Raw genomic sequence first — 24094 nt, forward strand, 5'->3', positions numbered from 1 at the left:
GCAAGTTGGGCTACTAGCCCTTTATCTGTCCTTCTGTCAGAAGTGTTCCAATCACAAGGGCCTTATAAGGATTTCGCTCTTAATGACTTAGAACCAGACAATAAGCAAGAACTACTACTGGCTTCCTATACTATTGCCCCTCTCTCTGGAGGCAGTGAATCCTGTTAACATAATGCCTATGGCAAAGTACCAGACTGTCTCTCCCCTGTCCAAGTCCATGGACAAGAGCAGATAAGGGCAGAAATCAATGACTCTTCAGGCTTGCATGTGGTAACACTGGTGTTTGAACCACCATCACTTTCCACTTGAAACTTAAAACCAAATCCATTATGTGTAACCCCCAGATGGGTGAGTCTACAACACCCCTCTCCCTACCAAATACTTTATTAACACAACTCTGGCCTGAAGCCAACTTGGGAATAACAAAATTAGCCCCGAGGACTCCCTTAACTTAATTTTTACAGCTATGCTTTCAGGAGAGTGTTTTTCCTGTGACCTTTCTCTTCTCTCATGTGTTACTGACTTTCCCTCAGGGAGCAGGGGGTGGCTGAGAACACAACACAGTAGCCATCACAGGAGCCATTAAAAACTCCCTCGGATTGCCGGGTGTCAGAGCTGTTTAGGGTAATTCCATCCTGAAAGCAGCTTTTATCTCAACAGCCCTGACTTGTTTCCCTGTTGATGGGGATCTGGCTTGCTCAGAGGTTCCCTTCTATGAAGAAATATCTGCCTCCCAACAGAGAGGGACATGGGCTTCTAGTCTTTGTTCTCTGGGAGACCTCAGCATTTTTAGGCATCCTTCCAGTCTAGTGGAACTGTGTGAGGGGCAAAGGAGACAATGATGTAAAAGTAAAACACAGACCATGTGCATGAAAATATCTAGCATAAAAGATAGGGCTGGTGTTTTCATTATTGTTATCACCTCCTAACTTCACATCATCAAAAAAGAACAAAAGAAAAATGGCCAGAAAGCTTTGCACAAATGAACATGGTGTGTGTGGGGGGGGGGGGGGGCGGTGAGTGTGGTATGTGTCCGTGACAGTTTGTGTGATGAGTGTTAGTGTGGTGTGTATGTGTATGAGTCTGTGTGATGGGTGTATGTGTCATATGTGTGGTGTGAAAGTATGTGTTATGTGTGTGAATGTGTGAGAGTTTACGTGGTGGGTATGAATGTGTGTGGTATGTAAGTTTGTGAGGGTGTCATTGTGTTGTGTAGGAGTGTGTGTGGTGTGTGTGTGTGAACATATGAGAATTTTGGGGGGGGTTTATGTGTGTGTGTCATATGTGGTGTGAGAGTGTGTATGGTTTATGTGAGTGTGTCATGTCTGGTGTGAGTGTGTGTGATGTGTGTGAGTGTGTGGTACATGTGAGAGTGTGCATGTGAGTTTGTGTGGTGGGTGTGAGTGTGTGTGTGAGAGCATGTGCATATGTGTGCATATGTCATGCAAAAATAGTCTGAGAAGCAAACTAGAACATGGGGAATTCACCAACTGAAAACTGACTGTGTTGCAGAAAGAGTAAATGTGACCTGCCTCTCCTCACTTAGCCCCAGATTTAATTTTTCTACATGGTCACCTCTCTGGTAAGATAAAAATGATTCTACCCTGTCTACTGATTTGACGTGGTTGTCAGGAGCTAAACTTGCTGGAGGATGGAGCTACAGCTACATAAATGCTCTGTAATTAAATACATGGAAATTAGAGGCCTAAAGGGTCCTATCCCTGTTCCCTCAAAATCATAGTAATGTCTTTCTCCCTAAGGTTAGATGTCCAGGACCTTCCATCATCTACCAAATAGAAGTACCCAAATATCAATACATTCTGAAACTGTGAAATACAGGCTTCTTGCAGCTAGCTGGCCCTTAACCTGATACAGAGATGTGGGGCCACTTTCATGCCCTCACCCAACATTGAGTATAAAATAAGATTAAACATAGGAGGACATGCTGAAGCACTAGGAAAGCATATGTAACAATGAGAGAGAAGAAAGTGAATTAGTATAAGTATTTATACCTGGGGCCAATTCGTGAAGGGACAAATGGCCCTAAACAACTGGCTATATCTCGGTGGCACTATCAAAGGAAAAGTTAAATTATACTGAGTGGGCCGTATCCCAAAAAAGGCAGACATGATGTAAAAGCAAATTCTAGTCCATGGTCATTGGGGATGTCCCTGATATGCAATTGGAAAAAATCTGCAGCCCCAGGAGTAGAAATTCAGGTGAGAGACCTGAACAGACAGATGATATAAAAGGGCTAATCATAACAGGTGACCTCAAGTGATTCCTACTTTACAATTTTTCTCAAGGAAAAGAGAAGATGGCAGTGATGGCAGTACCAGCATAGTTGTCTATCTCTCTGAATCTAAAAGCAACTATATATCAAAACTGAAAACCCATGGACATTTACAACAAAATTGTTTGATTAAAAAAATACCTAAAATACAAACAGATGAGGGCAAAGTACAACAACTATAAGACCTGCCTAATTAATATCAGCATCTGAACAAAAGAAGGGAGTTGAAGGCAACAGGCTGTCTTATAAACCTGAGAACAGGATAAAAATCACTGACAGATACATCCTGGAAATGATTGGCAACCAATCTGAGAAGGATTGCTGAATCTGGGAGAGGTTTTGTCCAGGCCAGGGGTATGTGAGTGCAAAGGGCTAAGGTAATGTTTGAAGATGCTAGGGTGACCTAGCCACCAAGTCTCTTTTCCAGGAAAGAGCCCATACTAAGAAGAAATTTCTAGATGTCAGATCAACACTGAGTAGGATAGGAATGATAGATAGATAGATAGATAGATAGATAGATAGATAGATATCCAGGTATATATGAAGAAAAGAAATAGAGCCAGAAACTTTTGAAAGCAAACCGCCATATTTTTCAACACTATATGAAAAAAAGAATAGAGGGAGTTCTGTGAAATTAGAAAAGCTCTTGAACTCTAAAAGTCCTAGAAAATTAATTTCATGTAAAGATGTGTAGGTATCAAGACCCATCCACATTACAATAAGAATTTTAAAAAAGCATAGAGGACAAAACAACACCCCCACAGAAAATTGAAAGAATATCAGAAAGACATATCCACAAAAGAGATAAAAATTATAGTCTATTTCCAAATGAGCTGATACTAAAATAATGATAGAAGACATGAAAAATAGCATAAGCCAGTGTTACAAAAGATCAAAAACTAAGTGGTAGAACTCAGAAAAGAATTTGAGATAAGAGGAAAAGTAATTTCAAAATTGAAGACTAAATTAGAGCAAATAAACATGACAGTTAATACCTTATAAAAATAGAAAGTGAAAAGAGAAAAATTTTTCAAATAAAAAAGGTGACATCCATCAAGATAGGCAGAGAAGATCCAACATGCAGATAACAGGAGTGCCTGAAGAAGAAGATTGGAGAAAGGGAAAAAAACAAATACTTAAAGCTATAATTGAAGGAAAATATTCTTATTGAATCTAATTAATAAAAAAGCACACTGTGCTGCTGAGAATACTAATCCAAGTGAGTTATATCAAAAGGTATTCTAGTAAAATTGCTGGAAATTAAAGAAAAAGACTTTGGGCATCTAAGAAAAAACAGCAAGTGATTTATTAGAGAATGAAATTTAGATTATCATCAAAGTTCTTTAGGGGAGGTTAGATTTTATTCCATTTGACAGACAGAGAGATTGAGAACACAAGCAGGGGGAATAGCAGAGGGAGAGGGAGAAGCAAGCTTCCCGCTGAGCAGGGAGCCCAATGTGGGGCTCGATCCCAGGACCCTGAGATCATGACCTGAGCCAAAGGCAGATAGATGCTCAATTGACTAAGCCATACGGGTGCCCCCAGAGTTGTTGATAGTACTACTTTAAACCAGAAAAAAAATGGAGTAATATATTTAATATACTCAAAGGAACAAATATTATCAATATCCAAGAACTCAAAGAATGTTATTCCCATGAGCCCTCTCTAAGGAATCTACTTGAAATCAAGCTTCAGACAACCAAAATGACTAAAGATATATCAACATGATAGTTAGGAGCATTAAACATACGCACTTACAGAAGTGAGATGAACTAAAGGTTAATGAGATGATATGCCCAAAGAAAGAAGCTAGAATACAAGTTCAGGAAATTATAGGAGAAAGGAAAGCACATACACCCAAAAAAAATTTTAATTGATCTCAGTTTTTATTTTTTTGTTTTATTTTATTCTATTTTTAGAGAAAGAGATAGAACACTAGCCAGCAGGGGAATGGGGGAGGGGGGGGAGGGGGGAAGAGGGAGAGAGAATCTCAAACTGGCTCCAGACCCAGGGCTTGATCTCACGACCCTGAGATCCTGAACTAAGCCAAAATCAAGAGTCAGACACTTAACTGACTGAGACACCCAGACTTCCCCTGATCTCAGTTTTTATATTGATGATGGTAAGGTAGTAGTGTTACAACTCTGATACTATTGTGTGTATTATGAAGGATAAAGTAACTGAGTAATTATAGACTATTCTAAACCCTTTATTACCTATGTTCTTGAGAACCGAGATCCTCAGTGTTGAAAAAAGAAACGCAGATGTAAGAGAAGAGATTAAATTTAAAATCTTGTAGTCCTGAATTTGAGCTGGAAGTATTGTGAGCCCATGAGGTATTTTGTCATTTACATGTGTATCTTCTTCATATGAATGTATGTTTTTACTGACACACATCTTAGCTCTGTCCTGTAAAGAAGCCTAGAAACAATCACCAGCCCAGTAGCAGAGTCTATGGCACCTAGATTGTGTACTTACAGAATGGTTTTTCACTAAAATAAATCAAAGCTTTTGAGAAAACGGCTGAGACCAGGTCTGCGAAAGAAACATTTTATACAGATAGCAAGGAAGCAAAATAACTCAGGAAGCTATCACTGAGCAAAAATGTGATTATATGAACTTTAAAAGGATAGTAATTGTGATTAATTAAAACTCAAAAATATGTTTAAACTCATGGGTTAATAATGATATATAAACAACTAATTGGTCAACTTTAGAAGATGATAGAAAATGAATCCATCATCTTGAAAACTGTAAATAAGGTGGAAGAATTAAGCATTTATCCTGCCTTTCCTGTATGAACTGTACCACTTGGTAACCAAATAGTAGATGAAAGGGAGCATCTCTTTATATATTCAAACTATTAAATAAGAGAAAAAGATATCATTTGAATATCATTATTTTGCACCTCCCAATAAATAAATGGAGCTAAGCATTAAGTTTCAATAACTGCTAACATCCAAAAAAAAAGAGAAAAAAAGTCAATAATCATGGATCATATATCTAGAGGGGGATACTGCTCCATTATTTAAAGAGGTGAGACAGATGATAGAACTATTTTAACCTCACAGTTGCTACAATACGTGTATTACTTTTATCTTTCCCTAATAAGAATAACTTGTTAATTTTCATCATGTACTCAAAAAAGGATTATTTGTTTCAATTTATAGTAAAGAATGGTGTCATATACATTTATGGATGGTGAGTGATTGTATTCACTTAGATTTTGGTCATGATTTTATTTAATGATATCTACAATGGCCTTCAAAATGGTTCAATATGCCACAGCTCCCATGAAGTTCAGCTCAGTCAACAGATACAGATAGAATTTAACTTCATGGATCAGAATCAAAATGGTACAAAAGATCCATCTGCACCATTGAGTGCTCTTTTGTGGTATAGCCACGTAGGCCTTCAACATGAGGCAGATCCTTATTATTGTGATTAATAGTAATAGTTGAAAACTTATTTTCCTTGGTATCACACTTTATTTCTTTGCATTCAATTGAGCAGATGAGATGGCTTAGCAACAGTAATAAAACTAGTACAATCACTGTCTAGCCTACTTTTTAGCATTGTGCAGTATATTACTAATTGATCTGTTTCTTCTTGGAGGGTACTGCAATATACTTAAAATGAAACCCAGTGTTTAATGGATTTTTTCTTGCTTGGCTGTCTATAACCAATCAGTATTTTGATGTTTGTGGGTTCTTTATACAATTTAGATGTGAATGAGTATTAAACTAGGCTTCTAGTGTGTGGTATAAGTAGAACAAGATAAAGCAGTTGTTTTTTTTTCTTTCCTAAATGACTTTTAATACAATAGTTTTGGTCTTATTTTTGTCTTATTTTTGTTGGGTTTTTTTTTCAGGTTTTTTTTTTTAAAGAGAAAAGAACCAGGCTTCCTCCTTCCACAATCCCCAATCCAAGCTCCTCTTTGGGGTGCATTTGATCCTCCTATAGCTCCACAGAGCCTTGGGGACCAATGTAGACTCTCATCTAGAGGAATATGAGGACCCTTGTACTCTCAGACTGGCAGCTCAGCATCAAGCCTATCTCACTACTGGTCTGTGACCATGGTCTCCTGGCCAAAAACCAAGATCTTGCCTTATTGCTTCATGACCCTTCCCTCTCTCTTATATCTCTTCTTTCTGGCCTTGTAAACATTCCAGTTACTGAATTTTTCTTTTGACACATCCTAGCTCCCCATGACCTCTCTGGGGACCAGAGTCCTGATGCTGAGCACCTGCTTTCCCTGGTTTATGCCCATGATCTTCAAGCCTGCACTCTGCTAGGCTATGATACAATAGGGACACACCTCTGGGACTGAGAGTCTACCCACCAAGTATCCTGACCAGATTTTCACCTCTCCCCTCACGCTGGCCTGCTTATTCTCTGGGACTGAGCAAGATTGGTATGGTCTGTTCTGGCTTTAAGTGAGCCCACGGCTTATGGACTTGAAAAACACTTAGACTCTCAGACAAGTTCCATGAGGATTTCCTAGTGAGTCTAGCACCTTTTCAAGTTTTGAACTGGAACTCAGAAAATCAATGCTTAATTCCTGGCTCAACTGATTATTCACTCTGTGTACCACAGGTTAGTCACCTAGCTTCTCTGAACTTGAATTTCCTGATTTTTAAATTTAATACATATATAGCATCACAATTCCTGACTCATATAATGTACACATTCTATATTGAGAGGTTTTTGCCCTCTTCATGGAGGAGTTTACTTCTCAAGTGTCTGAGGTTCAGCCCTTCCCCCATCCAACATACACACAGAATGAAGCATAGAACAAGTTGGGAAACAATGGCTTCTACCCCAGGATCAAAGCTCACCTTGACTTCTCCTGCCCCCTGGAACTGCTGTCACTAATTCTCTTGCCTCTCAGGTTCTGGACCTGCCTGTTTTGATCTATAAGGTTGTATCTAATACTTTCCCCAAAGACACTTCTAAAAATCAACCTAGTGTTTGCCTACCCTCTCATGGCTCTAACTCTTTCTGCCTTAGCTTAGAACTGATCTCATGCCTACCTTGCCTGACATATGGCTAGACTTTTCCTGCTCCCAGGGTCCCATTCCAGATCCCTCCTCTGGGGCCCTCTTAGGCCCATGGCAGTTAATACCACAGACCCAGAGCAACAGTAATTTCCATTTAAATCTGTGAACCCAGCCCTCAAGCAAGGATCTGGAAATTTTTATAGTCTGCTTCAGCAAGCCTTAACCCAAAGCTCAGCTGACTGTGTCAGACACTTTAGAGGGACAGTAGAAATAAAGCAGAATAGCAATTGTCCTTGTCCCATTATACAAAGCCACAGGAATCTACAGTTCTGATAACCTTAACTCAAAAAATAAATCCTAGCATTAGAGTCCTAGGAAGGCCACAGGATCAGAGACTCATGTAGGGACAATCTGAAGAGACTAGAAGTCTTCAGGACAGGAAGCTGGGAAGGGCTTGATCACCATCAAAGGATCATTGGACAAAGAAGGAAGAACTCCCAATTTGTAGTTCCTTCTCTAAGGCTGATTTACTCAGAAAAGTCTATTCCCTTTTCTAGAACATTCTTTCTCCTTTTAGATATTGAAGTATATGGGGACTTAGTTCACAAATCTGGTTGATTATCCTGAGAAAGTTTTTACAAAATGCAAGTATTGTCCTCCCCCACCATTGCCCAACATAGTTTCTACTAATCAGAAGCTCCAGGGCTCTGAAATTCATACTTTTAAAGGTCCTCAGGTGGTTTGGGGACCACTGGATTCAGTGATCTCTAAGATCCCATCTTGCTGTGACATTCTATAATGTCAGATTCCAGACAGAATGAGCAAAGGGAACCAACGGGATGAAGCTTGAGCAAGACAAGCCCACACACTTGAGAAGCAGGACAGCCCTGGGAACAGACCCATACTCCAAATAGGTAAAGCTAGTGGGAAACATAAATTGATTCCAAGCAACTCTGGGCAGATTTATGAGGGTCAAGGCCATCCTAGGAAGCAGGGAGGACCACCATGCCTGGAACACTGCTGAAAGCAAGAGAATTCTAGCTGTATAAATCATGGGTCTGACCTGGGATGGCAAATCCTGTTCCCATGGAATCCACTCGAGAAAGAATTTTCTCTCTGGAACTTCCCATCAGAAATGGCTGAAAATAAAAATAAAATTTTGTGTACAGAAACCACCTGAGGCTAATATATGTCCACTGAGTTGGGAAAATACTAATCCCTTTATTGAGAAACAGCCCCAATGTCCTTCCTTCTATGGAATGGGAACATAAATCTTGAAATTGAGTGTCTCTGCTTCAGAGACAGAAATTGAACAGGAAGTTATGCAATTTTAAACTGTATTCATTATGCATCTCTAATGCCAGATGTTATTCTATGCACTGTGCTTAGGTCATCATTTAATAGTCTCAACTAAGTCCAAATTTGATTTGTTCAGATTAGGAAACTGAGGCTCAGAGAGGTATATGATTTATCCTAGGTATCATAGGTATCAGGAGCAAAATCCAGGATAGGAAAAATTAGCCCATCTTGATCCAAAGCCCATGGTTCTCTTCCTACCTCACCAAATGCTCTACCTTGCCAAGAAGTAGAAGTCCAGCATCTCTGGGAATGTCTCAGGACATTTAGAACAATGTTAACCCAGACCAAAGTTAGAAGTGGGTTCCACAGAGAGGAGATGCTCAGGTAGGGCAACACACCTATACCTTTAGCTCTCTTCCTCAGCACATTCTTGAGGAAAAAAGAAAGAAAACACACACACACACACACACACACACACACACACACACATTCTTTCATTTACAGGACTGAATTAACTGTGTGAATTGTCATGCTTCTGCCCAAATTGAGAAGTATACACCCCAAACCCAGGATTCTTGCTTTAAGGCATAAACTGGATCTGAGTATAGGCTTCAAAGAGCCGAATATCATGTGGAGCAAGTGGACTTTTCGACTCCCTTTCCAGGATTGTCTTTTCCCACATCCCCATTCTCATCCCCAGGTCACTGAGTTTAGCGTCATAGGTGCTGCTGATGGAGGATCCATATTCACAGATATTTCCCTGGCCACATTTCACATTGTTGAGAAAAGCACCTGCCATGGGTATAGAAGTAGTCATTGACACAACTCATATTTTTAGAGTTTTGGACTTTACAAGGACCTTTTATGTCCCTTGCTTTCTTTAATCCTCATGCCAATCCAGCCCTTTTTACAGACTACTGAGCTCTGCCAAGGTCCCACAACCAATAATTGATAAGGCTGCCCCTAAATCCATATCCTTTTCCATTCACCACTTGGGCACAGTCCACTCTTAGGATTTGGGTGCTGGAGAGGGTAAAAGGGCAACTGGCCAAGACAGCTCTGCTAAAATGCCCTGAGTTCAAAGAGTTAGCTCTTTGAATTAACAGGTTACCCCCCTTTAGAATACAAAAAGATCAGAAAATTAACAACCAGGCATTCACATCAAACATGAATGGATTCATCACCTTCTCGCCCTTGAAACAACCTTTAGGAACCAAGTAGAAATCAACACTTTCATTTCAAAACAGTAAAGCCAGCCAAGAAAAGTGTTGAATATGTAGTGTTGAATAGCCATATGCTTTGGAATCTCAACCAGAACTTAGGTCTCCTGACCTTGGGGTCAGGAAAGTATCACAAAAACCCACCACACTGGCCAAGTTTTCAGATTATCAAAACTACCCAGTGTAATGTCAATCTGATTGCTTGTAATCAGCAACCCAAATTAAGGTTTCATTTCCACATCATTAAATTAGTTGAAAGTCTTCAAAAATTGTTCACTTTAACATTTTAGTGAGCAAAACTATGTATACCAAATTAATTTTTCCATAATTTTCTATAGGTAGAATTTGACTTAATTACTTTAGAGGGAAATAATTTCTGCAATCTTATAATGAGATTTTTATATTTTAAGTAAAAGTAATTTATCAAGAACACATTTTTAAGAAGTTTTTATAGGTTATAAAAATGTTAGAATTCCGGCCAACATGAAATCTGATAATTCGTCAAGATCCAGCCTGGCTCAAAGATAGAAAGTTTCAAAGGAAACGGCCCAGTGGCAGTGGAAGGACAGGGTGTGCTAAATGATCCTGAGCCACCCCCAGAAGGCTACATAAAGACATTTGTTGCTCTGGGTGAAGACAGAGCACCAGGAAGTAGTGAGGGGCTTGGGAAAGGAGAGCATGCACCAGAGACAAATGTGACCTGTTTCCCTATTTTTTTGTACTTTCCCAGAGCCTCTAGCCAAGAGTGCAAGGTTTCCTGCTCCTACCACCATGCTGGGTCCCTGGGCCAATGAGGGTGGGGGGTCATGGAGCTGACATATATGTCTAGTTTACTCTTTTGAGCTTCTCCAAGCTAAGAGGATCTTATATGTATATGTCCAACCTTTGGGAGCAGGTTAAATACAGTCACAGTAACATAGATTGAGCACCTGTTGTTTGCCCAGCACTGTGCCAGACTCAGTGATAAACGAGCAGAGGGCCCAGCCACTGACCATGCCTGTCTTACCTGATGGGGGTCTTTCTCCCTCCTGATAACTCTCAAAGTGCAGTGTTAGCCAAACCCTGGGAGGCTGTTTGCTTTTGTCTTTTTTTCTCCTTATAGTCCTGTGCTATAGATAGTTGCATCCCTTCTGGACTCCTTTAGTAGGCTGTAAGCTTCCTAAGGCTGGATCAGTCAGCTCATCTGTGTCTCTCCCCTCATATCTGACCCAGGGCCTGGCACATAGTAGATCCTTGACAGAAGTTTCCAATTTGAATGGCTAATCAGTGTTTCTTGCCCTGGCCTGGGTGCCATCCTGAAACATGGGTCTGGGGCCATGGAGGGGACAGCTCAGAGGCAGCCCAGGGGAGCCTATGGAGGAGGGAGGGCCAGGCCAAGTGAGTGATTGCCTTTCCTCTTGTGCCACAGTTCACTGGCTGTTCACCACGTGTGGGGCCAGTGGGCCCCATGGCCCCACACAGGCCCAGTGTAACAACGCCTACCGGAATTCCAACCTGAGCGTGGTGGTGGGGAGCGAGGGCCCCCTGAAGGGCATCCAGACCTGGAAGGTGCCAGCCACCGACACCTACAGGTGCGTATGGGAGAAGGGGAGGCCAAGGGGCAGATGTACCCTTCTGGAAATGATGGGGTGTTGCCTGCGGGTGCATGCCCTCAGTGTGCCTGGGGAACACCAAGGCTCAGAGGCCATTTACACTGGCCCATAGTGGGGCATAAGGGCTGGAAATTGGGAGATTTGGGCTAATGGGATATGGCAGCAAAGAGGCGTTCTCTGTCCTCAAGGAGCTCGCAGACTATTTGTGGAGATGATGTACTTGTGTGAGCTGGCTTCAGAACATTCTTCAGCACTAATAATTATAATTTCAGTGGATTCTTTGAATATTACTTGATGCTGTTCACATAAATCAGTGCATGTAAAATGTTTGGGAAACAAACATACAATGTACAGGAAAGATGACGCTCTTGTCCTTGAGCCTCCTTTCCTGGATCTTCACTGTTCACAGGTAAAATAGCTGTTCTCAAACTCCTGTCCCACACCCAACCCTACCTGCACGATATTCCACAGAGCAAGGCCAGGCTGGAGGGAGGCCTGACTCCAACGGGCCACTTAGCTGATAAGTGAAGCTGACACCAAGGCTCAGATGGGTGGTTCTCAATCATCAAAATGACAGGGATGATGAGTTAATGCAGATTACTGGCCCCTCTTGCAGAGTGTCTGATTTTGCAGGTCTGGAGAGGGGTCCAAGAATAGGAATGTTAAGCATAAACATGCTTAACAATGCATAAAAATGTTTAGCATAAACATTTTTATCTGAATGAAGCAAATATGATGAAATACTAGCATTTCTTGGATCCAGGTTGGGAAGGGGTGTTCATGCATGCTAGTTGTATTCATGCATTCCTTAACTGAGAATATGAATTTCTAGTGGGTTCCCAGGGGATGCTGATGCAGCCCCCAGAGAATGATGGACTTAGGTGGAACCCTTGCATCTAGTCCTCACACAGCTCTGTGGGCAAGGCCGGTACTGCAATCTTCATTACACACATGAAACTGAGACTCAGGGAGTCAGGAGCCTCCCCACAGACGAGCAGTCCAGAAAGCACCTTCAACCCCAGATTTCTGAGGCACATGGAAAACGGTAGGCTTACACAGGAAGCAGCACCATCATGAAAGTGTTGGTGCAAGTGCCCCCTGCCCCCCGATGCTGAACGCAGTGGGAGGTGAGCTCTCTTTCCCCTTCCTCAGCCCCCAGCTCCCAGCACATCATCAGCCCCCCAGAAAGGAAAGGAACTTCTCAGGTTGCCCTGGTTTCTGGGCAGTCCCACTCCTGGGACCTCAGTGCAAATGCATTTCGGGGAGAGCCCTAAGTGCTTATTAAATGACATCCTGGGCAGGAATGCAATAACAAGGTTTGGCTGCAATCTGATTAGCTGCTCTAGGTCCCGCACATCCCCAGTAATGGTGGAAGAGACCCAGCCACCCCTGGACCTGCCACCCTGAGCAGGCCAGGTCTCCCCTTCCTGCCTGGCTGAGGTTCCCTAGGTCAGAGATAGATGGAGATGAATGTTTGCTGGGGACTCACCCTCAGTATTTCTCCCCCTGTAACAGTGAGGCAGATGTCATTGCTATGATTCTTGATATTCCCTCGTTTCCATAGGGGAAACTAGAGTTAGCAGCTTAGCAACAGATCGAAGGCCACACAAGCAGTGACAGGCTGGAATTTAGACCCAGAGTCCTCTGGCTCAAAGCCTGTGTATTATTTCCACTGAAACCCACACCTGGACTCTGAGGGGCAGGCAGGGGACAAGAGGAACAAGAGAGGGAAGGAGGGAAGTAGACATAGCAATCATGCACCACCCACCTGTTGGAAGCGTCTGGAAATGAAAGCCTGGGAGGGAACGCACCACCTGAAGGGATGGATACTGGCCGGCCCACCTCTCTGTGCAGATCCCCTTGTATACGTGGAGAAGAAAGCAGAGAAGCCCCCAACAAGACCCACTGTCCCATCCCCATTCAGAGCAAGTCCCAAGCCAGACTGGCTGAAAGTCCCTTACTGCCCCTCCCACAAAGATCCACAAATAGGAGGTGCCACGTAGGGGGTTACTCTTGGGCTGCACTCCCCGTGAGATAGTATGAATCAGACCCACTTCCAACTCAGGCAGGTCATTTAATCCCTGGAGACTCTGTTTCTCGATCTGTAAAAGGCAGGGGTCGGGGCTTGCTGGCATCTGCCCAGCTGGTTGCGAAGGCTGTATGCAAGGGCCTCACACAGCGCCTGCACACGCGAGGCGTTCCCCGGCCCTCCGGCCAGGAAATCAGCCAGAGCAGTGAGAGCGTCGGGCAGTGGCCAGAAAGCATCGCCAGGCACAGACTGATCCCACAGAGTGTGCTTCCTGACTTCTCTGTTTCCAAGGACCTTTTTCTGACTTCTTCAGAGGGGCTTCATGTTTCGAAAGATTTCACCTGGCAGACAAATTGTACTTATTAAATGATGATTAATTCATTTCCCCTTTTTTTATTAACCACAGCCACATCTAAGCCTAGCCAGGTTTCTGATCTGCATGAATTGCCACATATTGCCACACCTCACTGCTAGAACCCCGACCCAAATCGGTAAACTATTTCTATTTCTCTCTGGAATATTGAGACTGAGTTCGCAGCCCCCAGCATTGCCTGGTGAATACTCATTAGAAACATGGACAAGGGGCCATCTTGCTGTTGAGGCAGGACGCTTCAAAGTGTCCAATGTTGACAAAGGTGATATTTTGATCCACAGAGCTTTTAAAACTAGCCTGAGATAGCACCGTATCAAAAAGGGAAGAGTCAAAACTGAAAAACATTGGATTTTTGCTGTTGTTTTTGAAACCTAGGGTTGGTTGTTTTTTGTTTTGGGGGGGGGGGCTTGTTTGTTTGTTTGTTTGTTTGTTTGTTTTTGACCCATTAAAGGCTATAACGGCTATTTCTGATGTTGACCCCGGATGAGGCTCAGTGCTTGGACAGCAATGCACATTGATCATATAACTTAGTATCAAAGAAGCAGAACTGCTTTATGATTTGCTTTTTAGACCACATCAAAAGGTCCCCAAGTCAAAATATCCATGTTGCAAGCCCTCTTTCTGGAAGACCTTTTCTCCTTTTCTCCATATTGACTAATTCTTGTTTAGTTAAGTGCAGTTGATCTAGTGAGAAAAACAGAGGACACATCATATTTTCTCAAGAGGTGAGAAAAAGGTAAGAAAGGGTGGGAGCATTTCTTATGACCTTACCCTGTTCCTGGAAGAGTGTGAGTGCTCAGCTAGCGCTGTCTGGCTGCTACCTGAGGCCTGGCATTATTACTGTTCCAGGTGATTTGATCAAAGAGTCGAAGGAAAGAGAGGTGACACTTCCCATATGCCTACTGTATGCCAGGGTGGGGCCATCATTGTCTGGGGCCTTTCTCAGGACTGCACACAGGGAAAAGTGTGCTCTTCTCCGGTCAGATATCCTGGGTCCATCTCCCACCCTCCACTCCTTTGCCTACCACCATGAAGGAAGAAACCCAGAAAAAGGGAGAGGAAAAAGAAGCTGGGGAGCTAGAAACAGCAGGCTTGAGGGGGCAGGGGGCTCAGGGACAACACCTAAACCCCATCTGCCCCCAGCTCCCTGCTTTCCTGCATTGGGCTTCCCCTGGCCCTGGAGTTGCCACTTCCTTTGTCAAAACAGTGATGCTCTCCCTCCCTGCAAGTACACATGTCCCGGTGTCCAGACCCGAGCCCCTCCTGCTTACCAGACCTCAGTGGACCACATGCAGCACGTCGTAGGACACTGTGCCTGACGCTAAGTATGTAAAGGCGCACAAGATCCACTCTCTGCCTAAGAGGAGCCCTAACCAAGGACAGAGGTGTGTTTGGGGCAGGATGGGTCTTAGACATAGAAACAAAGCATTTCGGGGGGATGTAGAAACAACTACAGTGGAGGTTTACATCAGGCACTGCTGATGGGGGAAAGGCCTGAGTTCTCCAATGGTTTCCCCAGGGAGATGGAGCTTGAGCTCAGAGTCTTGAAGGTGATAGAGTTGCCCACAAAGAAGAGGAGGAAGCAGCCCCTGGGGCTGGAGCCTCTCATCCCAAATGCCATTGGCTCCCCCTGGTGCCAGCTTGGAGAGAAGCGAGCCTGGAGGCCAGAGAGCCCAGGAAGGCGGCGGGGGCAGAGTCCTAAAGAGCTAAGCCAGGGCGGGGACCCACACACAGAGGGGCCCAAAGGGGCCCGGAAGCACTTGAGAGGTGGCCTCAGCCTGAATGCAGGACTTGGCGGAGGGGGTGGATGTAGGTAGAGCCCTGATGACAGCCGTGCCTGGGAGCTGAGGAAACAGGACAGGACCGACAGTTACCATCTCAAGGAGCTTGGTGGAGAAGGTCAGACAAGGATTAGGGCAATAGCCAGAGCAGCACCTGCCGAAGGGAGATTTCTGGGTCACAGCTCCAAGTGGCAATGTCTAGAATGTGCCCGTGGCAGTGGTGGCCAAAGTGGGACACAGGAAGGGCAGGGATGCTGGGGCAGGTGGAAGTCTCCGCCTCACCACCGGGTGGAGATAGACTGCTGGGGACTTTGTGCGACTCTGAGACACACCCCACATGGTGCCCACTCGGTAGATTCGGGGGCGACCACCTCTCACCTTCCCTGCCTTCTTCTGTCCATCCCTCCATTTCTCCCTGCTGCCTGCCGTCCCGCCTCCCTAGGGCTCAGCATCCCTCCTAGCCCTCCATCCTGTCACCGCCACACACACACACACACACACACACACACACACACACACACACCCATCATTTATAAAAACATTTGTCAAGCACAGCCCACAGCTCCTGATGGCAGTTCTCTCACGGTTCACTTGTTCCTCAGACATAGTGTACAAGAGGTCCCGGGTCCCAGCTGGAGCCACCAAATCCTGCCGGCTGACCTGGGCCACAGCTGTTCCTGATGGTCTCCATCACTGACACTCATTTCCTCACCTGGCTCCAGGGACCGGTGTGTGCAGCCGGATGGCACCGTCATTCAACCCAATCCACAAACAGCCGTGGAGCTCCTACTGTGTGCCGGTCACTGACCAGGCACGGCAGGACTGGCAGAGAGCATGGAGACTCCGGGGCTTCACCATCTTTGCAAAGACTGTGGGGCAAAAAAGTTAAACAGTCCACAATGCCAATACAGTTCTAGACAACTGCAGAAGAGAGTCACAGGCATGATCACTTGCCAGAGTAATTGTGCAGAGAGCCATCACCATGAGGAGCACAGAGCAGGGAAAGTCAGAGGCAGGGAGATTGCCCAAAGATTGATGGGCTGCGGGCAGCATGGTCCTTGGGTCCAAATACTGCCACTGACGCCACGTGACCTTGAAACCATGCTTCCCCTTCTCTCCAGTGGCCCTGCCTGTAGAGGGAGGGGTTGTAGAGAGAGGTTACTGAGATCCTTTCCAGCTCTGATATTTCCAGGCACTTAGGGCTGCGCTGGTCAGGAAGGTTGGGGGAAGAAGCGAGCCATGAGCCTTGCTCACTAGAGCGATCCAGAACAGAGCTGGGGCTGCAAGAAGCACGCGCCTCCACCACTGGCCCTTTACCGCCCACCCCCAACAGTGTCTCCTGATGGCTCCAATGACCCCTCTAGCTAATACAACTATGCATCTAAACAGAAATTTCCCACTGACCAAATGCTTACACCCTCCCACAATAACCCCGAGGGCTAGGATGGCCACAGCAGATCTTACCACCCTGATTTTGTAGAGGAGAAAACCCAGACTCAAAGGAGAGAAGAGGCTCATCCAAGGTCCCACTGGGAAGTAGAGGCAGAGCCCAGAGTTGGGTACAGGAGAGGAATGGGGGTGCTTCACATATCTCCAAGTGGGGTTGGCTCACTCCCGTTGGTCCTCCTCCAATGTCCCCACAGTGGCGCTGACACTGTGCCGCACACTAGACCCCTTGCATTTCAGAATCCAGCAGGCAGCCACTTTGATTTGCTGCTAATTCTTTATTTTAAAAAGATTCACAACTCAATTACATCAGGTAACAATGGCTCACAGTCAATAATACAAAACGCAAACCCAATAAACATCCATTCTGACCAGGGGGCATGAATTGAGATGAGGAAAAACAAAACAAAACAAAAAAAAAATTACAGCATCAGCTAGTCAAGAACAGTATCTTGTAATTTCCAGTAAATTGGAAGCACTGTAAGTCATTTTCCCCACTTGAGTGGCAGGTATATTAATTTGTTGTCGTTTGTCAACCATCAAAAATAAATTGTTTACAAGGGATGGGGAGACACTTCGGAGAGTCGGGCTGAGGTTATTATTCTGGCATGAGTTGGTGTAGCATGATTCGTAGGACTCAGGGGGTCCTCAGAAGTGCCAAGGCGCCTGTGCCACTGCTGGTTCCCTACAGAGGTGGGTCCTTGGCCTCAGGCTCCTCTGGCCACACCCCACTCCAACGATTGCCCTGTTCTTAGAAATCCAGGCCTCATTCACTCACTCGCTTCCCCCTCCTAGAAGTCACCCCAGAAGAGGAGCAGACAGGCTCACCTACAGGGGTGCATCAGAACAGCAGCCGCTGTATTGCTCACTGACTACCCTCCAAGGGCTGAATTAGGTCCCTTGTAGGTATTATCTCATTTAATCATCACAACAATTTTTCAAGGTAGATAGTATCATCTTCCTTTTGTGGACAAGGAAACTAATTGGAACTCAGAGAGGGTAAATAATTCACCCAAAGGTCACACAGCTAATGAGTAATGCTGGCAGGGCCAGGACCAGGAGAGATAAGCAAAGTGCCTCAGGCACAAAATTTAAGAAGTTCCTGGCTCTCAGGGTCGGGTATGGGGTCAGCGCCTGGGAGGCAGGTGCCTCACCCACTCCTGGCCTTGGGTAACAGCTTGGAATTGGATCCGGAGTCTGTCTCCACTAATGCCCATGCTTTTCTCACTGCGGCAGAGCTCACTCCAGAGGAGATCAGCATTTTAAGTAGCGACTAGAAGCTTCCAAAGGAGTGCAGCTCTATGGTGGGATTTCAGGCCTCAGAGGGCTGACGGGGGAGGCATTGCTTCTCCTGCAATTAATCCTGGCAGGCGGTTTCCTGCTCCTCTGGCTTTAAGTCAGTCCCCAGTCCAGGCTGGAAATGTGGTGCCGAGGCCAACACAGGAAGGTAAAACTGTGGACAGCTGGTGGCCACGCTCCGCTAGCCACTCTGTAGAGCTGCCCCAGCCCAGACTCCTACCTTGCACTTGGCACCAGCGTGCAGTCTTTTCCAATCCATTACTTCTCCTCTCATGAGGGCAGGGGTCCTTGCCCTCATTTTTACCCTTGGAAGGGAAGCTGAGGCTCCGAGAGGTTACCAGCTTGCCCCAAGCACACAGTCAACAAAGCACCCAGTATATGATTCAGTACTCACCTCCTAGGACTTCCTAGGACTGGACCTAGCTGGGGCTGGGGCCTGGGGTCCGTATTGGGGTACGGAGGTAGCAGGAGAAAAACGAAAGAAGGGCTCAGGAGGAAAAAGGAGTCAGGGACAAACAACTTCTAAAATATAATTTGGCTAAATTTAATCATGTGCAAGAGTTCAGAATGATTCATAATGTATGCAGATTGATGCAAATAGATATGCAAATGATGCCAGAAGGGCTGAGCAGGGTACGGCTTACCTCTCAGCCGTAGCACAAATGGGCAGGACGAGGTCTCTGTCTCAGGCAGCAGTTTTCCAACCAAACCACATCTTCAGGTTGAAAGGATTTTCTCAAATCCTTTCTCAATGCAACCTGATGAAGCCCCAGAAACAGTGAGCAGGACCAAGGCGAGGGGAGGAGTGGGGGGTACACCCACACGCTATCTCTAGAGTCTGCACAGACCATCCCTGGCACCCCACCACCCCTCACCCCTGCCCCAGGCTTCCCTCCTCTGAGCAAAATAATTCTGCTGCTTTCCTGTCACCAATAAGCCTTCCTTTTCCCTCAGCCTTTTAATAGTCCTTGCCACCTTCTCCATTTCTGCGTCAGGAGCAAAGAGGAGCCAGCAGCGTCTCAGACCACCCTCGCCGTGCATCCAGATAAGCCTGGCAGCAGCATGTCAGAGAGAAAATGGCCTCTTTGAGGGGATGGGGGTTTGGACCAGGGTCTTCCACCGACTGGCTGTGTGGCCTCAGATGAGTTACTTAGTCTCTCTGAGCCTCAGTGTCCTCAGCTGTCAGGTGAATTACTAACAGCTACTATCTCTGGCTATTGGGGGGATGTCATATGCCTCATGCCTGCCTTGTAGGACGCTCAGGAACTAGCCCGTCCCCCGCTCTGCAGGCCTGCATCCTCTCACTTCCCTGCCCAGCCACCTGCTGTAGCCACACATTCCTGCCTCTTCACTTCTGCTCACACCTTCCACCTCTTTCTGCGTGGGTGAGAGTCCTACTCGTTTATCTTCTCTGCCATGAGGACTACTTCAAACCTCCACCCCCAATGTCAAGCAGTGGCATGCTGCTGCTCCGATGCCTGTCACAGTCCCGTCCCCTTCCCAAGCCCCGAACACGTGACTGCCCTGACTTTGTGCAGAGATACGTCGCTGTCTTGGGGCTTGCACTCATGATCTCTTTTTGATCTTGAACCTCTCCACTACCCTGAGTTCAGAGAAGATGTGGTCCTTCTTTGACTGCAGAAGGGGCTGGGATTCCAGGAGGACACACAGCTAGCAAATGGTCCACTCTGGTCCTAGAACCTCAGAGCCTTTTTGCCTCCCCAATATAGCCACCCTTGTGGTGAGACCTCTCTTTTCATAACTATAACTGCCTCTCCAGTTTCTTTGTAAGTGCCACGAGGGGCTAAAGCCCATCTCCAGTCTCCCTTAGGCACCCAGCCTTAAGCCATGTCAGCTTTCACTGAGCTCCCATCAGAGTCTGGCCACCAAGAGGGTGACAGACATCAGACTCTCTGTGACATTCCACAGAGACCTCAGTTCTTCACCTGCCACATTAGCAATCAGCCAGCCCTCCAAGCTTCTCTCTGCACAGAGGGGCTAAGCTCTGCCTTAGGAGAGCCCCTCAGGAGGCCCCTCGCACACTTGGAACATGGGACATTTCCCAGAATTACAGGTGGAGAAGCCACCACGTGTGCACATGTACAAAACTGCCTTTCATCTCTTCCTGAATGCTCTTCATAAAGGACCTTGGATCTGAATACATGGGGACACGAAAACCTCTCGAGTCCCTTTCCCTGGCAGATGGTCTCTGAGGAGGCATTTGTAACTGGTGTGTAGCCGTCTTCAATTGAGTTCTTCTCCTTCCATCCTTGTCTGACTCTATCTGAACAATCTAAGGGACGTAAAAATAATCCTGTGCCTCCCCACTCTGTTTTTGTTCATAGTGACTGGTTGTTTTCTGTACACACATGGCTCTAGAAAGAGTTGCTAGTGGGATGGGAATAAACAGTCTGTGCTCAGAAACACTGCTCACCTCGGCCATTCCACAGGGGACTTCCTTGTGTCTAGACCCAGAGAGGAAACTTGAAAAGTTTATCAAATCAGTTACTGCTACTTCCACCACTAATCATAATAATACATAAGTTGCAATAATATATATTGTTGTTGTTTCTAATACTATGGGATAACTTATTATGTGTCTGCCTCAATTCTATGGCTACATGTCTTAATCCCTTTAATGTCATATACACACATGCTAGAATGTAGATTCTCTTATTGTCCCCATTTTACAGATGTGGAACAGGAAAGTTAAGTCATTTGTCTAAGGTCACATGAGTCCTTTGATCTTGGATGGGGAGAGAAACCATAATGGGAAATGCCGGGTGTTCAGGAAATCATCACCCCCACACCTTCCACGTTAAACAGACTCTCCCTGTCTTCCCTCTCTCCTCCTCCCCCCTCTCTTTCTCTCTTGCATCCTGTCCTAGTTCTTTACCTCCCTAGCCCTGGGAATGAGGCAATTGCTTATCCCTCTATAAACTAGACTGTCCTCTCCTGACTGTGGGGAGAGGAACCCTGCTTGCCGACCTCAGGGGCTGATGCGGGGGAGAACCCTCAGGACCACGATGGTCGTACACTGAGCCCCAGGGATAGCTGCAGGGCAGGCTGGAGGGGAGTCAGTCTTCATGTGCTCTGTTGTGTTGCAGCATCTCAGGCTACGGAGCTGCTGGTGGGAAAGGCGGGAAGAACACCATGATGCGGTCCCACGGCGTGTCTGTCCTGGGCATCTTCAACCTTGAGAAAGGCGACACACTGTACATCTTGGTTGGGCAGCAGGGGGAAGACGCCTGCCCCAGCGTAAGTGCCAGGAGTGGGGACCTCCCCTCCACACCACCCACGACCCACACAGCCCCCCCAAGGGCATCAACGCCCGGACACTCTCCTGGGAGCTCCTAGTCACAGATGGCAGGACTCACCCCGTCCTTCTGACTGCAAATGCCCCTCTAGGCCCATTGGGGTGTATGAGAAAGAAGATGGTATGGCTGTTGGGATTTCACAGCCCCACAGGGACCAAGGCCGAGGCATGGGTTTCAAGAATGACCCTTAAAACTAAAGTACCGGATCCTACTTGAATGGGCAAATGGTTGTTCTTCTCAGCGGACTACGAGCTGAACCCATTTTCCTAAACTTCTTTGCTAGGGCACCATCACCTTTAGCCCTGTTATTATTTTACAGATGAGAAATTCTACAGATGAGAACATTGAGAGTACAGAAAGGAAGGGAGTTTTCCAAAGCCACTCACAAGGCAGCACGGAGTAAGGACTCTAGCTTCTGCTTGTGCTGTGCCACGCATGGTCTTGGGCCTCAGGGCCTATGCCCTTCACCCCTTCCCCCCTTAGAGCCCATCATCTGACAAGCCAGACTGCCACCCTCTGCAGTCCCAGAGACAACCTGCCATTCTGGTTTCTGGCCCCATTGGGGTATCCACCTGTGAATTAGGGCACGCTCCAACAACAGGACTGAAGAAAGCCAGTAGTGGTCAAAAATGGCCAGGAGAGGGGCACCTGGGTGGCTCAGTTAGTTAAGCAACTGCCTTCAGCTCAAGTCATGGTCCTGGGGTCCTGGAATAGAGCCCCACATTGGGGGGGGGGGTGCTGCTCATCAAGGAGTCTGCTTCTCCCTCTCCCTCTCCTTGTGCGCTCTCTCCCTCCATCTCTCAAGTAAATAAATAAAATCTTTTTAAAAATAAAATAAAATAGCCAGGAGAATGAGCCACTAATGAAGACTAACAGTGCAAGCACTGGGCATCCCAGTTGTTTGCCTCTTGTCTGTGTTGGAGGAGACAGGATCCTGGCGGTGTAAGCTGTCCGAGCTGTCCTGGTAGGAACTCAGCATGGTGAGGCAAGGCCCCACCCTCACCTGAATCACAATTTCCACCTAGGATGGGGCCAGGGTGAGGAGCTGGGTTCTAGTGCCCAGGACCGAGGGCCCCTTCTCCAAGAACTTATTCATGAGTAGCCTTGGGGGACAGATGTAGGACCAAGGACTGCACAGAAAGCAGTATAATTCCACAAAATAAACTTAGGACTCCTGAAAGCTGGGCACCAGTCTGAGAGCAAGGCAAAAAGGATGGCACCCACCCCCCCATCACCATCTCACAGGGTTAAAACAAAGCAAAAGTAGTAAGCTTAGCACTTGCACATGAGAAACGTCTGGAATCCAACTTTTATTTAGCAACTATAATCAGGACTTTCGAACCTGATATAATATATTAAGTCATTAAGTTACAGGCTGCTGTAATTTCCACAGGAATGTATTGAGTGCTAATGTAATTCTTTCGTCTAAGCAGAACGATTGCATTGACTTCTGCAAGGGACTTTTACTTGATTGGATTGTAATCAGTTATGTCTTTTCACAGAACCAAGTCCTTTTTTTTTTAATTCAATTGTAATCTACTTGTTCCTCAGGGCTGCTGCACTTTATCATCTTATTAATCAACCTACTTGCTCTCAAACTTCATGAATGCACAGGGAGAGTTCTGAAGCCCATTCTCAGCCAGGGACGGAGGGCAGCCCCCTCTGCTGGTGGGGCCGGGCATAGCAGGGGAAGGGGGGGCACTTGGGCATGGGTCTTCCCCGAGCTCCACACATTGACCTACAGGAGTCACTGGGAGAAAGAGAGAAAGAAAGACCTTTTGGGGCACTACCTCAACCTCCAGTCCTCGGTAGGCAGAAGAATGATGCCTAGAGAGGATCCTCTAAAGAATCGAGTGCTCTCTAAGAATTAAACTGCAGGACTTGGCAGCTTTCCTGGTTCAACGGCACATCTGCATGGAGTCACTCTGTCTATGTGCCTGGCCACACCTGCGCCTGGGATGGGCTCCAGCTGCTGGAAACCCCTTCAGCTCCTGTAGCTTCTCCAATTCCTCTTAAGCCTCATCTGTTGGCATGCCCCCCAGATCTGATGGTATGGGTTTCTTAACATCCACACTATTGACATTTTGGAATGGGTGAGTCTTTGTTGTGAGTGACTGTCATGGGTACTGCAGCCTCTCTAGCAGCACCGCTGGCCTCTGTCTACCCAATGCCAATAGCATCCCAAGTATTAACAATCAAAAATGTGTCCAGACATTGCCAGATATCTCCAGGTGAGCAAAACCACTGGTCTAAATGTTAAATTTCACAACAACCATCACTCACAAGGTAAAAATTGTGAGCGGTCAGCCCACACCCAGACAGCCTCCAAGTCATTCGAATGTATTCAGCAAATATCTATCAAGTGCCTTCTATGCGCCAGTCACTGTTCTAGCATCTTGAAATAAATCTATGAACGAAAGAAAGATCTTTGCTCTGAAGAAGCTA

At 46.0% G+C, this 24094-nt stretch overlaps 1 protein-coding gene across 1 annotated transcript in view; it reads left to right on the forward strand.

Moving 5' to 3' along the window:
• Nucleotides 1–24094, forward strand: part of ALK (ALK receptor tyrosine kinase) — a 677634-nt gene that overhangs the window by 614432 nt on the left and 39108 nt on the right. Inside the window, exons 12-13 of the mRNA XM_041756066.1 lie at nt 11221–11383; nt 21440–21590. Of these exons, the coding sequence (XP_041612000.1) occupies nt 11221–11383; nt 21440–21590 (314 nt within the window). The remainder of the gene's footprint in view (nt 1–11220; nt 11384–21439; nt 21591–24094) is intronic.

The sequence above is a fragment of the Vulpes lagopus genome, chromosome 5, assembly GCF_018345385.1.
Source record: "Vulpes lagopus strain Blue_001 chromosome 5, ASM1834538v1, whole genome shotgun sequence".
Taxonomy (NCBI): Eukaryota; Metazoa; Chordata; class Mammalia; order Carnivora; family Canidae; genus Vulpes; species Vulpes lagopus.